Genomic DNA, 13,508 nt, shown 5'->3' on the forward strand with positions numbered 1-13,508 from the left:
TTAAAAATTTTTTTTTTTTGCATATTGTTGCAATTAATTTGAGTAATCATAGATATTTATCTTTTTTTTCAGAAGTCAGAGGGGTCTCCATATCTAAAAGGTAAACACTGAATATTATTCCTTGTTGTTATGTAGTCATTTGATGGTCTGTTATGTAGTCTATTGAGTGGTGTGAGTTGGATTACTAATGATAATAACAAAGTATTTTAACGAGCCTAATGTCACATTTCCAGAGACTCCTATGGCTTGACCAAAAGGTTATTTATTAAACAAAAGGTGAGAATTGGATCAAGGTGAAGTTAAAGAAGTTAAATGACCAAATGGAAAGATCCGTCACAGTGAATGGAGGAAGGTAAAGGATACTGAAAAAACAGTTTAGTACTGTTGACAATGTGCCACACAGGGCTCACTGTAGGTTATAGCCACCAGCAGTGGATAAATTCAGCTGCCAGTTATACAATAAAGTATATTCTATACAGTATTATGTATTGTGGAAGGGTATTCGTAATATAAAAATTGACAGTAACATAAAAAGTGGTCAAGGTAGCGATTCCTGATCCTAGGCATTGTCCCAAAGCACTGGTCCAAGTACTTTCATTCTGCATATTTTTGCTCCCGCAAGGGGCCAGTGCTGTCAGTACACCTTGTGCGGTGCAATGTAGGCATTACTTAAGGTTCTTTGCTGCGTGCCTTCAGCCCCTAGATGCAACGCCTTTCGTTTCTTTTACTGTACCTCCTCTCATATTCTCTTTCTTCCATCTTACTTTCCACCTTCGCCTAACAATTGATTCATTGTGCAAATGGGAGGTTTTCCTCCTGTTACACCTTTCAAACCTCATACTGTCAATTTCCATTTCAGCACTGAATGACCTCATAGGTCCCAGTGCTTGGCCTTTGGCCTGAATTCTATACTCAGTTCAGTTAATTCAATTTGCATATTTTTCTAGGGACCATAAGTGAGAAAGGCTGCCCCATGACAAGTGGAAACGTGGAATTTACTAGCCACAATCTGCTTTGCACAGGAAGAAATATGAATGCACTTGGTTGAAGATTTCCTTTAGACTTGAATAGCCAGTGGGTTTTTTGTTTTCATTATCGTCAAGGAGTAAAGTTCATTGCTAACAGAAACTCTTAGCTTAAGGCATCTTCTGTACTGTGAAAGGAAATGATGTTTTGTATAACAGGAAAATTTACATTTGTTTTCCAAACCAGTACAGTCTTGGGTGGTTAGAACATGGCTGTCTCTTCTACCCTGGCAAATTTCTGGCTGAAAGAAGCACATTGAAAAGTATTGTCATATATTTTTTTTTGGAAGAAGATAGAACACTGAGTCATCAGTTTAGTTTTCTGGTCTTAAAAAGCGTTATTTTAGGGTTTTGTATTTGACTTTTCATTGTTAGTGTTTTTGCTGGAAATTCGTGTCCTTATATTTTTGTTATTAGAAAAAAATAGTAAATTTGAATATAATTAGACCCAAGAAACCCCTGACATTAAATTAGAAACCTGATTTGTATACATTTTAAACCCTTGAAAAATCTGGTAAATTTCCTTGGAATTCCATTCACAATTTCTTTAGAAAAATTTTATGTTAGAAATTACTAAGTAATTGCTAGAGAATTGAATTGATATGATGAAAAAGTTGGAAATAATTGAACAAAATTTTTTAAATTGCAGAGTATATAATTCCTCCTCTTCTACTGCAAGAACACTAGCTAGCATTCCTTCTTATGTTGCCCAGGATGCATACACAGTACTGTACTATCAGATTAAATATAGATGTTCCTGTGAGTGATAGTTTAGCATTACTGAGACTTACCACAGTATCTTTAATAAGTGGCAAATTTTGGGGAGGGATGGATATCTAAATTACATACGAAAAGAAAATTAAACGCACTTTCAGATTTCAGTATTCCTCATTTAAAAAGGCCACTACACTAAAGTATTCCTATATTGTTTTGAAACTAGTCACTATTATACCCCACATTGCCCATTCATGCAGAGAATGCAAAACAGCGCCCCGCGGTTGAACTTGTTTTATTTGACCGTCCTAATTTCAGCAGAACATCAAGTCAAAGACACAGTTGGTACAATTTTAGTTTATCCTATTACAATGCTGTATTAACTTTTAAGGAGTTTTATCTCATAGTAAAGGCACCACTTAGAGATTGCCCCGTGTGTTCCGTGTAGAAGGCCCCAGCTGAGTTGCTATTCACTCTGTGGTCTTCCCTTTGGGCTGTCCAACTTCTTCAACTTCCTTGTTCTAATGATCACTTGTTGCCAAGAAAAATGTCTCAGGCAAGCCGTATCAGAATCTCTCAATGTGACCCCATGGTGGCGTTAGATTAGTTTTCGATAGTGATCATAAATTTAGATGTTTTAGTCAAGATATTTTTTGCATTTAACAGCAAACTTTTTAGGTCAGTAGTTTTAGAGTTAAGAATTTTGGCATGTGGGTGTTGTTAGACTTAATGATAAAACCCTTTAGGCCGTAGACCTATATCCTGATGAACTGGATTTTGAGGTATTGTTGTGTTAGACTTAATAATGAAGAACTTTATAGACCCATATCCCGTTGAACTGGAGTTAGAGGTGTGTACTGAGCTCTTAAAGATTAAAATGGTAGACAACTGCAAACTAGATATCAAACTTATAATTGCAGCGACAATATGACCCGAGAACATTTCTCTTGAGTAAATAGGTTTATAAATATGTAATACTACATCAGTTTTTCTACTAATTTTTGCGCTATTTTATCAGTAATCGTAATTAGAAATGAACTAAAGTGTTTTTTATATGCTAGTTATTGTATTTTTTTTATTTACTCGTTTTAAACACGAAAAATAAGATCAGATATATTCCAAAAGCAGAGAATATCAAGTGGTAAATATTAAATTTTCCCGACTTAGTAAATAAGTTAGCATCCCATCGAAGGCGTTCTCTCTCTCTCTCTCGCAACTAAGGAGAAAACGGTTTCGGTTATTTTTCGGGAGACCCCAGCCACCCCCCACAAATTTTATATTTTTCTTGGGTAAAACACATCAAAACAGAAACATTCTTCTCAATACACAACCTTCAAAACACCGCTTAGGTTACGATAGGTTGGTATTTTTAGGTCCTGTCAGTGCGCTGTCATTTCCTAGCCATTTTTGCGTGAAGAACCCAAAATGGTTTTTCATGCAAGATTGGCTGGCTGGAGTCTTTCGAAAAATTACCACGGTTTCTTCCTGCTTGCGAGTATGATTTCAAGCAAACTGCTGTTGGTTCATACTGCCTTTTTCTTATTTATAAATATACTGTATCTCTTTTTTTTTAGACAAATGAGCCATTCCTAATGAGCGTCATATTCTTTGGAAGCTTGAATTTCTAGTCAGTGGCCTCTTTGGTGGGCTTGTTCAATATGAATAGGGTTCGTCTTCTGAATAATAATAATAATAATAATATATAATATTAATAATATATATTATCCAGTCGATTGTGTTCGATAGTTTTTAAGACTGAATGTGAAAATGAGGCATACTTTGAACCCCTGGACTCCGTCCAACCAGCAGTGAGGGTAATTGACTGCCAACGTTGTTTTGGCGTCGCCCCGATGAAGTTTTGGCTCCCTTTGTAAACAGAATTTGCTGATCTTGGAACGTGTTTTCGTGTTTTAGACATCTGCCTTTTTAAAATTTATTTATTTATTTATTTATTTTTGTGTGTGTGATACGTTCCACTCTCGTACAGGTCCGGATAGGTTATTCCGCCCCCTCCCCCCACGCGCGCACACCTGGTCTTTGTTTTCATTGTTCCCCTATGTCCAAGTACCAGAGGCTGTTGAAGAGTTGCGTGGGAGTTTGAGAAATTGTAGCGAGAAAGTAATGCTATTTATATATATATATATATATATATATATATATATATATATATATATATATATATATATATATACATCTCTCTAGGCGTCTGCGATGCAGTGATGTTTATGTTTGTTAGAAGGTACGTCGCTACATCGCAGGCGCCTAGAGAGATGTGTATAGGCGTCTGCGATGTAGTGCTGTACATGTTTGTTAGGAGAAGATATTTGTGGTGATGTAAAATTCAATAGTACAGAAGGAAGGGAATAATATTTCGGCGTAGATGTACTTTTAACGTCTTCCGCGAATATAAAATACGTAAAGAGTTTTAATGGCGTTTCATATCTTATATTTATTTTTTTTAATCATATTTACATTTGCAGTATTGACGACGTGCGTAGGGTCGGGAAAAAATGACTGCGATGAGATTGCTGAGCAGAAATGTAAAAATTTCAAGGCGACAGCAACTCGGAAAACTTCTGAGGACTTAAAAAAAATCGTGTCCATAAAATATCAGTAGAAATCTCCTGGTTCCTCTGTGTTTCCCTAATAGAATGAGGCGTATAGTTGGAGTTTCTGTTTCTTTATAGTTTGTTCACATAATTTTATGATTAAGGTTTTTGCAGTGTTGGTTATAACCGTGAGGCGCGGGAAGGTAGGATACGATCAGGAAACGAGTTCTAACTTTTAAGTCGTTTCTCAGTAATCAGATACACTTATTCGCGACTCAGGAAGAATCTGTAACGAAATGCCCGGGTGCGGGTAACGGAATCTCCCTCGAATGCCCCCCTTTTGGCGGGGGCTAGTGCCAACAGTCCACCTCACGCGGTGCACTGTAGGCATTACTTAAGGTTCTTTGCAGCGTCCCTTCGGCCCCTAGCTGCAACCCCTTTTATTCCTTTTACTCTACCTCCGTTCATATTCTCCTTCTTCTATCTTGCTTTCCTCTACCCTCTCCTAACAATTGTTTCATAGTGCAACTGCTTGGAGGTTTTCTTCCTGTTACACCTTTCAAACCTTTTTTACTGTTAATTTCCCTTTTAGTGCTGAATGACCTCGTAGGTCCCAGTGCTTGGCCTTTGGCCTAAGTTTTACATACCATTCGATTCCAGTACAAACAACCTCAGATTCTCAATTAAGCCTGAGATTCTCAGAGTGATTTAGCCATAGGTTCTCAATTAAGCCTTAAGTTCTCAGAGTGTTGGGTTAGGAAAAATAATATAACTGGCCTTTGACATAATTGTCCCCTTATAATTCGCAAACAGAAAAGAGAAGAAGAACGAATTAAAGGGGATAAACAGGGAAATATTTAACCTTTGGTACCTTCGAACACGAGGACACAAACTTGCAGACACAGAGGCAGGACAAGAGTCAGGGAATTGTGCTTCTTGCTACTGGCATTTCGCTCTTAAAGGTTCTGAGGACAGACGGAATTACATAGAGGAAGGATATTACTTCGGAAGTCCTCTCGGTAATTGGCAGTTATCGAAAGGGGGATTCGTATTGAGTGGGTTTCGAGAGTAGGGATTGTTGTGAATGCTTTGTTTGCTCTGATGGGTATAGGAAAGCTTTTTTTTGTTTATTCTCTCTCTCTCTCTCTCTCTCTCTCTCTCAGTGCTTTTTGTGGGAAATTTTTTTGATAGTTTTCTCTTTCTCTCTCTCCCCATTTCTCTTTCAATGCTTTTTGTGGGCAGATCATGTTGATAGTATCTCTCTCTCTCTCTCTCTCTCTCTCTCAATGCTTTTTGTGGGCAGATCAAGTTGATAGTATCTCTCTCTTTCTCTCTTTCTCTCTCAGTGCGTTTTCGTGTGAAAATTATAGTAATAAAGTTATGATGCCTCACTCATTTTCTTCCATTCAGATTACCCTGCCCCCTTCTCCCCCTTCCTCCCCACCCACCCACCCACCCACAAGCACACACACATTCAGGCCATAGAATAAAAACAGTCGCCCATCAGCCAGACGTCAGGTACGTGGTCCTTGAAGGCTGCTGTTCTCCTTCCTGGGAACCAGACTGCCGGAGTAGCATAGGTCTTTGAACTGCTTTTAATAATATGGATTCTTGTTGCTGAGGGCGTCTCTCGTCTCTCTCTCTCTCTCTCTCTCTCCCACTCCGCCCACCCCGCCCACCCACCATAATAATAGACGCTTCTTGATACATTCTCTCTCTCTATCTCTCTCTCAGGTAAGTTTGGCATGCGTCCAGGTGTGGTAGGTAGAGCAAAGAAGAGAGAGAGAGAGAGAGAGAGAGAGAGAGAGAGGTAGGTCTTGACTTAATATCTCTGTAGAAGGTGTGATCGAATTGGCAAGTCATGAAGAAATGAAAAGAGAGAGAGAGAGAGAGAGAGAGAGAGAGAGAGAGAGAGAGAGAGAGAGAGAGAGAGAGAGAGAGAGAGAGAGAGAGACTCAAGTCCCCACCTCCATATGTAACCAGCAGCTGTTAGCTAGCAAACAGAGCTATAATAATAATAATAAAAATAATAATAATAATTCACTTCTTAGGTCAACAGGAGCACTCGCCCCTTTCATCGCCCGGGGATCGAATGCGAATCCCCCCCTCCCCCTGTTGGGGAGCTGGGATGCCGTACGAGGGAGACAGATAGATAGACAGAGAGACACAAGAATAGATATTGAGCCATGTAAGACCAGCGTGCTTTCAAAATTAGACGACGTGGGCTGCCGGGAATGTACCTCCAGCTAAATAACACAGATGACACGATGTTTATATTAGTCACGAAGCCAGTCTTGGGTTATGAGGTGTGAAGTTTCTGGTTCTGACCCCCAGCAGAAGGTTAGGGTGGTTTTGGGGGGCGGGGGGCGCTTTGTCGGGCAGCCGCGCCGTGTAAAAATAGCCCTTGACAAGATGACCTCTCTGGTTTCTAGGTTCAGGACGAAGATATGAGAGAGAGAGAGGGGGGGGGGGCCGGGGGCTCCTCTAACACCTTTTTGCTTGTTGTATTTATAACCCTCTTTCATAAACCAGAGGGCATTGCCAAAAAGCACCCTGGTTCCTAATCCATCTTCTGATATTTAAGTGAGACAGGCAGCGTTTTATTGTGCTTTGATCGTTACCCATCTAATTGAAGTGAGGTAGTCAGGATTCTGTAGTGCTTTTGATCCTTATCCACTTGATATTTAACCAGAACAGCTGGGATTGTATTGTACTACATTCCTTTATAATAATGAGGCTATTAGCTTCATGCATTTCGTTAACGTGAAATTGAATTATTATCCGCATAAACTTGCAAGCGCTCGTAGATTGCATACCTTGAGCAGTTTTAGGAATTCATTGTAGATTATTATCCTTCGAAAATTGAGGAGAATGATTGAAAAGGAAAAGTTGTATTGATTTATATTCTTTTGGAACTCCGAAGCTATTTTTTTCTGTAATTTCTTGAAGTACATGTTGAATTATTCGCTTCAGTGACCTTCAAAGGCTCCCAGGGAACATAGATTGGATCAGAGTTCAGGCCAAAGACTGGGACCTATGAGGTCATTCAGCGCTGGAAAGGAAATTGAGGTTAGGTAGGTTTGAAAGTTGCAACAGGAGGACAACCTTTCTCAGTTGCACTGTGAAACAATTGTCAGGAGAGCGTTGAGGATAGCAAGGTGGAAGAAAGAGAATATGAACGGAGGTACAGTAAAAGGAGTGAAAGGGGTCGTAGCGGCTAGGGGTCTAAGAAAGGGACGGTGCAAAGAGCCTTCAGTAGGAATGCCTACAGTGCATCCAGTGAGGTGCACTGACAGCACTACCCACCTAAAAACTAATAAGGCTTAAGGCTTTATCTCTCAGAAATAAATACTATCAAAGTGGTACCCTTTAAGTAGATGTTCTATTCGTCTTTGAAGAGCTGCGCTGAATGTTGCATTTGTGGAAGTGAAAATTGGTGTGTATAACACTGAAACTGAGAAGTGAACTCACATCTGGGCTGGTCCTGCAGAGAGATTGGAAGAGTGCGATAACCTTTTTTTATTTTTTTTATATTCATTTTCCAATTCCAAGGAAGATTTGAAGAGCTTTAAAATTCCAACACTTTCTCAAAGAGTGGGTGAACTGCATTCAAATCTTCCTTGGAATTAGAATCTGAATATAAAATATAGGCCAGAGACCAAGCGCTGGGGTCACTGATGTCATTCAGCGCTGAAAATTATGTTGAAGCAATTGTTAGGGAGGGGGTTGGCAAGTAATGCCTGCAGTGACCGCGTGAGGTACACTGTCAGCACTACCCCCCCCCCCCGGCCCCCCACGGGAAAACCTTCCTTGGAGGGGATCACCGAACTCAGACTTCTGAATGCGCTCATGAACTGTGTGTGTTGTGTGTTTTGGGAATCTGGCAAAACTGATTCCCATTCCTGGCAAAACTGATTCCCATTCCGGTTATTACAGCTGCACTGGGGCTTCGCCGTCCGTGCTTGGGATAGTTCTTGCATGCTTGGGACGCCGTTTTCCCCCCAAGTGCTTTTTACCTGAAGTGGTCAGCTTTGAAAACCAGCATTTTATTTTAGGGGGAATTTGTGACAGGGAGACATTTGATCTCGCTGGATCTCGAAGACCGCCTCTCCCTGACATACATTCCCGAAGAGAGAGAGAGAGAGAGAGAGAGAGAGAGAGAGAGAGAGAGAGAGAGAGAGAGAGAGAGAGAGAGAGAGAGAGTAGCCAATTTCACGAATATAACTCTGAAATCACCTCATCATCATCTACCGTCTGTTTCTTTGTCGAAGAAGCGTCTGGCCTGGCTTAAAACCCCCCTCCCCTCCCCTCCCCTCCCCCCTTCCCCTTGGCGCCCCCCTCCCCTCCCCTCCCCCGAAATTATTTTCTGTGTAACGTGCCCTTTCAAATATTCTTGGCACCGGGCGCCCCTCATTTACTGTTTATCGACTTGGCACTAGGGTGGCGGCGTCGGCGAGGAACCCCCCCTTCCCCCCTCCCCCTTCCATTTCTCCTCTCCTCCCCTTCCCTCCCCCCCTTCCACCCAATCTTGGCATCAGCCGTCCTTGGGAGATGGATACGGGTAATGACATACCTCGCGGGGCGGGGGCGGTGGGGAGGGGGCTAGCAATTTTGGCTGATTAATACCGGTTTTCCATTTTTCCCCGTCAGGGTACAAGGTTAGAGAGAGAGAGAGAGAGGGAGAGAGAGAGAGAGAGAGAGAGAGAGAGAGAGATGGATGCTGGTGGCGGACAATTAGCGGGGCTCTTATCGGGTGACAGTTATTCGTTCCTATGTGTCATCGCAGAGAGAGAGAGAGAGAGAGAGAGAGAGAGAGAGAGAGAGAGAGAGAGAGAGAGAGAGAGATTAGGGCTGGATGCCAGTGGAGCGGAGGCTGCGGGGTGGTATATAAATTTAAGAATGGGCGATGAGTGGTTCCCCTCGTCATATTTTGATGCTGGAGTGAAAGGAGACAGGTATTGGTTCTGTATGCCAGTGAAACATTGAGATGACCTTGATTTTGGTGTCATATAAAAAAAAAAAGTATTAAATGCGCTGAAGTTTCTTCGGCGCAGTCGAGTTTTCTGTACAGCAGCTACAGCGTATATGATCAAGGCCACCGAAAATGGGTCTATCTTTCGGTGGTCTCGGTATAATGCTGTATGAGCCGCGGCCCATTAATCTTTAACCACGGCCTGGTGGTGGCCTGTCCTATATAGTTGCCAGAAGCATGATTATAGCTAACTTTAACCTTAAATAAAATAACAACTACTGAGGCTAGAGGGCTGCAATTTGGTATGTGTGATGATTGGAGGATGGATGATCAACATACCAATTTGCAGCCCTCTAGCCTCAGTGTTTTTTAAGATCTGAGGGCGGACAGACAAAGCCGGCACAGTAGTTTTCTTTTACAGAAAACTTAAAAGCAGAGATTTAACCCGTTGCCGAATAAAATTGAAATTAGAAATTTAACGTGATATGAACCGAATGCAAATGAAAAGTAGAAATTTCACTTACTGTGAACCATATTGAAACGAAAAGGAATTTAACATGTTATAAACGAAAATAAAAAAAAAAATACAAGCAGAAATCTGACCTTTTATAAACCAAATACAAGTAAAAAGGAAGGAATGTATCCTGTTATGAAGAAAAAAAAAAGAAATGTAACTTATGAACCAAATGAAAATACAAAGCAGGATTTTAACTTGTTAACAACCCCGATGCAAAGCAGGATTTTAACCTGCTGTGAACCAAATATAAATACAAAGAAATTTAGCTTGGTAAGAACCAGTTAAAAATAGAAAGCAGGCTTTTAACATTTTTTTAACAAAATGAGAATAAAAAAAAACAGAAATTTTACCTATGAAGAACCAAATAAAAAAATTGAAATTTAACCTATTAAGAACCAAAAAAAAAAAAAAAAAAAAATCTAGCCTGTTACGCAAAAAGGTGACGCAGTAACAATTGAATTAAGTAGGATCCAGCCAATTTTAACATCGAACTAAAAAAAAAAGGGGGGGGGGCGTTTAGGAAATTTACCTGTTGTGCCAACAGGTAATTTTTCCCTGTTTAACCTGTCGTGCCAAAACAGGTATAGAAGGCTCCAAGGTCAGACCCGATGACCCAACGCAGGAGAACAGACTCTGTAAACAAGATTTTGGTTCAAGATGCAAGGCGTTTGTTGGTTGGGTTTTAAGGTTACGTCCCCGTTGCGCAGAAAAATCTCCAGTGGTATTTAGGAGATACTGAAGTTTGAAACAGCTTTAGATGTAATTTTTTTTTTTATTAAGAATGTATATTTTTGTACCATATTCTTTGGAAGCTTGAAGAATTTCAAGTCATTGGTCACTGTGGTGGGCTTGTTCCATATGAATAGGGTTCAACTTCTGAAAGATAATAATAATAATAATAATAATAATAATAATAATAATAATAATAATAATAATAATAATAATAATAATAATATTCTTTGGAAGCTTAAAATATTTCAAGTCAGTGGTCCTTGTGGTAGGTTTGTTCCGTATAAATAGGGTTCATCTTTTGAATAATAATAATAATAATAATAATAATAATAATAATAATAATAATAATAATAATAATAATAATAATAATAATAATAAGGAGACTTAAGTTTAAAAGAACTTGAAATATAAAATTTTTTTATCAAAAAATAAAATTATTTTATAATACTAAGGTACATTTTCCTCACATGGGGTTCATCTTCTGAAAGATAATAATAATAATAATAATAATAATAATAATAATAATAATAATAATAATAATAATAATAATAATAATAATAATAATAATACGGAGTCTAAAGTTTAAAACGGCTTGAGATATAAAATTGTTTTTTTCCAAAATAGAAAATAAGATTTGTAAGGGTGGGAGGCATTTTTGATTAATGGGTCGATGAGGAACTGACTGTTTTTTTTTATATATAAATGTGAAGAATAATTTTTTTGAAGGAGGTAAGGCATTTTATGCTTACTGGGTTGATAAAGAGCTAATGTATTTTTTTTTTATCAAAAAAGAAAAAAATATTTTTAAGAGGTGAGGCAAATTAAGATCAGTGGGTTGATAATGAATTTTAAATCTTGATTCAGAATCTCATTCCATCTTGGTCATTTGCAGATAGGTAAAAACAATAAGTAAAAAATGCGCCGAAGTTTCTTCGGGGGAATCGAGTTTTCTGTACAACGTATAATCAAGGCCACCGGAAATAGATCTATCTTTCGGTGGTCTCGGTTAATGCTGTATGAGCCGCGGCCCATGAAACTTTAACCACGGCCCGGTGGTGGCCTATTCTATCTCGTTGCCAGGACCACAATTATGGCTAACCTTAATCTTAAATAAAATCAAAATTACTAAGGCTAGAGGGCTGCAATTTGTTATGTTTGATGACTGGAGGGTAGATGATCAACATACCATTTTGCAGCCCTCTAGCCTCAGTGGTTTTTAAGATCTGAGGACGGACAGACAAAGGCGTCACAATAGTTTTCTTCTACGGAAAACTGATAAGGCTTGTAAAGCCATTAAAGTATCGTATGTAAAGGTTTGCTAGCAAGAAACGCTTCACTTTTGACTGGAGAAATGACCTTAAAATACTGAATTCAATATGTTCCAAAAATCAGCTGACTTTCTTTCGGGTGTGTCGGATTTATCTCCTATTTCCTCATATTTATTTGCTTATCCTCCTTTTCCTCTCTCTCTCTCTCTCTCTCTCTCTCTCTCTCTCTCTCTCTCTCTCTCTCTCTCTCTCTTTTTGGAATTATAGTCTGCTGACTCTGTCCATAATGGTTTTCAAATAAAGACTTTAAAGAAAGGAATAGAAAGTACACAAAAACACAGGTCACCTAAAAAAGAAAGTACTCAAAAACACAGGTCACCTAAAAGAAAGAAAGAAAGAAAAAGAAAGTACACAAAACACAGGTCACCTAAAAAAAGAAAGAAAAAGAAAGTACACAAAAACACAGGTCATCTGAAAGAAAGAAAGGAAGAAAAAGAAAGTACAGAAACACAGGTCACCTAAAAAAAAAGAAAGTACAAGCACAGGTCACCTGAAAGAAAGAAAAAAGAAAGTGCATAAATACAGGTCACCTGAAAGAAAAAGAAAGTAAAAAAAAGAAAGCACAAAAACACAGGTCATCTAAAAGAATGATGAACACTGGTCACCTGGAAGAAAGTAAAAAAAGAAAGCACAAAAACACAGGTCACCTAAAAAAAATTATCAACTGGTCACCTGGAAGAAAGCAAGTACAATAAAGAAAGCACAAAAACACAGGTCATCTGAAAGAATGATGAACACTGGTCACCTGAAAGAAAAGAAAGTAAAAAAAAGAAAGCACAAAAACACAGGTCATCTAAAAGAATGATGAACACTGGTCACCTGGAAGAAAGTAAAAAAAGAAAGCACAAAAAAAAAAAATTATCAACTGGTCACCTGGAAGAAAGAAAGAAAGAAAGAAAAAGAAAGTACACAAAAACACAGGTGAAAGTAAAAAAAAAGAAAGCACAAAATCACGGAGCACCTGAAGGAAACGACGTTGATACCCCAAGATTCCCCAAGTGTCTCGAGAACCATACCCACTGCCAGAGGGAGTAAACAGGACTCAAGTGCCTGGCTTAATTATAGAGTTGAGACGTGTTGTTGCGCTCCTTGTAGTCTTGTGTGTGCTTGTTGTTGTTGTTGCTTGCTTGCTTGCTTCTTAGTTGTTGTTGCTTGCTTGTTGCTTGCCAAATCCGTCGATACGTAGTAGTTGAAGCTTGTCAGGGAGTTCGTTCATTCACCTGTTTCGATTTTGTATTTTTTCAAAATTGAGTTGATTTATTTTATAGACTTCCAAACTTTTGTGATTTTGTTGTATTTTTGAAAATTGAAAACCAGTCAGTTTAATTTAAAAAAAATACATCAAAATCAGAAAAGTTTGGAAGTCCTTATAAAATAAACCAATCAATTTTGCTTATTTTTTAAAATTAAATTGATTGGTTTATTTTGTAAAGACTTCCTAACTTACCATGATTTTGTTGTATTTTTTAAAAATTAAATTGATTGGTTTATTTTATAGAGACTTCTCAACTTACCTCGGTTGGTTGGTTTGGTTGTAAGAGACCACAGGTTCACAGCAGCTCTCTTATTTAATGTAATGCCTTGTCACAACCATGGGTTTGCCCTTGATAATAATAATAATAATAATAATAATAATAATAATAATAATAATAATAATAATAATAATAATAA

General features: G+C 38.6%; 1 protein-coding gene across 2 annotated transcripts in view; it reads left to right on the forward strand.

The window, feature by feature from the left end:
• LOC136829772 (protein bassoon-like) overlaps positions 1–13,508 on the forward strand; it is a 547,662-nt gene that overhangs the window by 5,411 nt on the left and 528,743 nt on the right. For both annotated transcript variants that reach the window (XM_067088656.1, XM_067088654.1), the window contains exon 4: positions 73–100. In XM_067088656.1, coding sequence (XP_066944757.1) covers positions 73–100 — 28 coding nt within the window. The remainder of the gene's footprint in view (positions 1–72; positions 101–13,508) is intronic.

The sequence above is a fragment of the Macrobrachium rosenbergii genome, chromosome 45 (genome assembly GCF_040412425.1).
Source record: "Macrobrachium rosenbergii isolate ZJJX-2024 chromosome 45, ASM4041242v1, whole genome shotgun sequence".
NCBI classification, from domain to species: Eukaryota; Metazoa; Arthropoda; class Malacostraca; order Decapoda; family Palaemonidae; genus Macrobrachium; species Macrobrachium rosenbergii.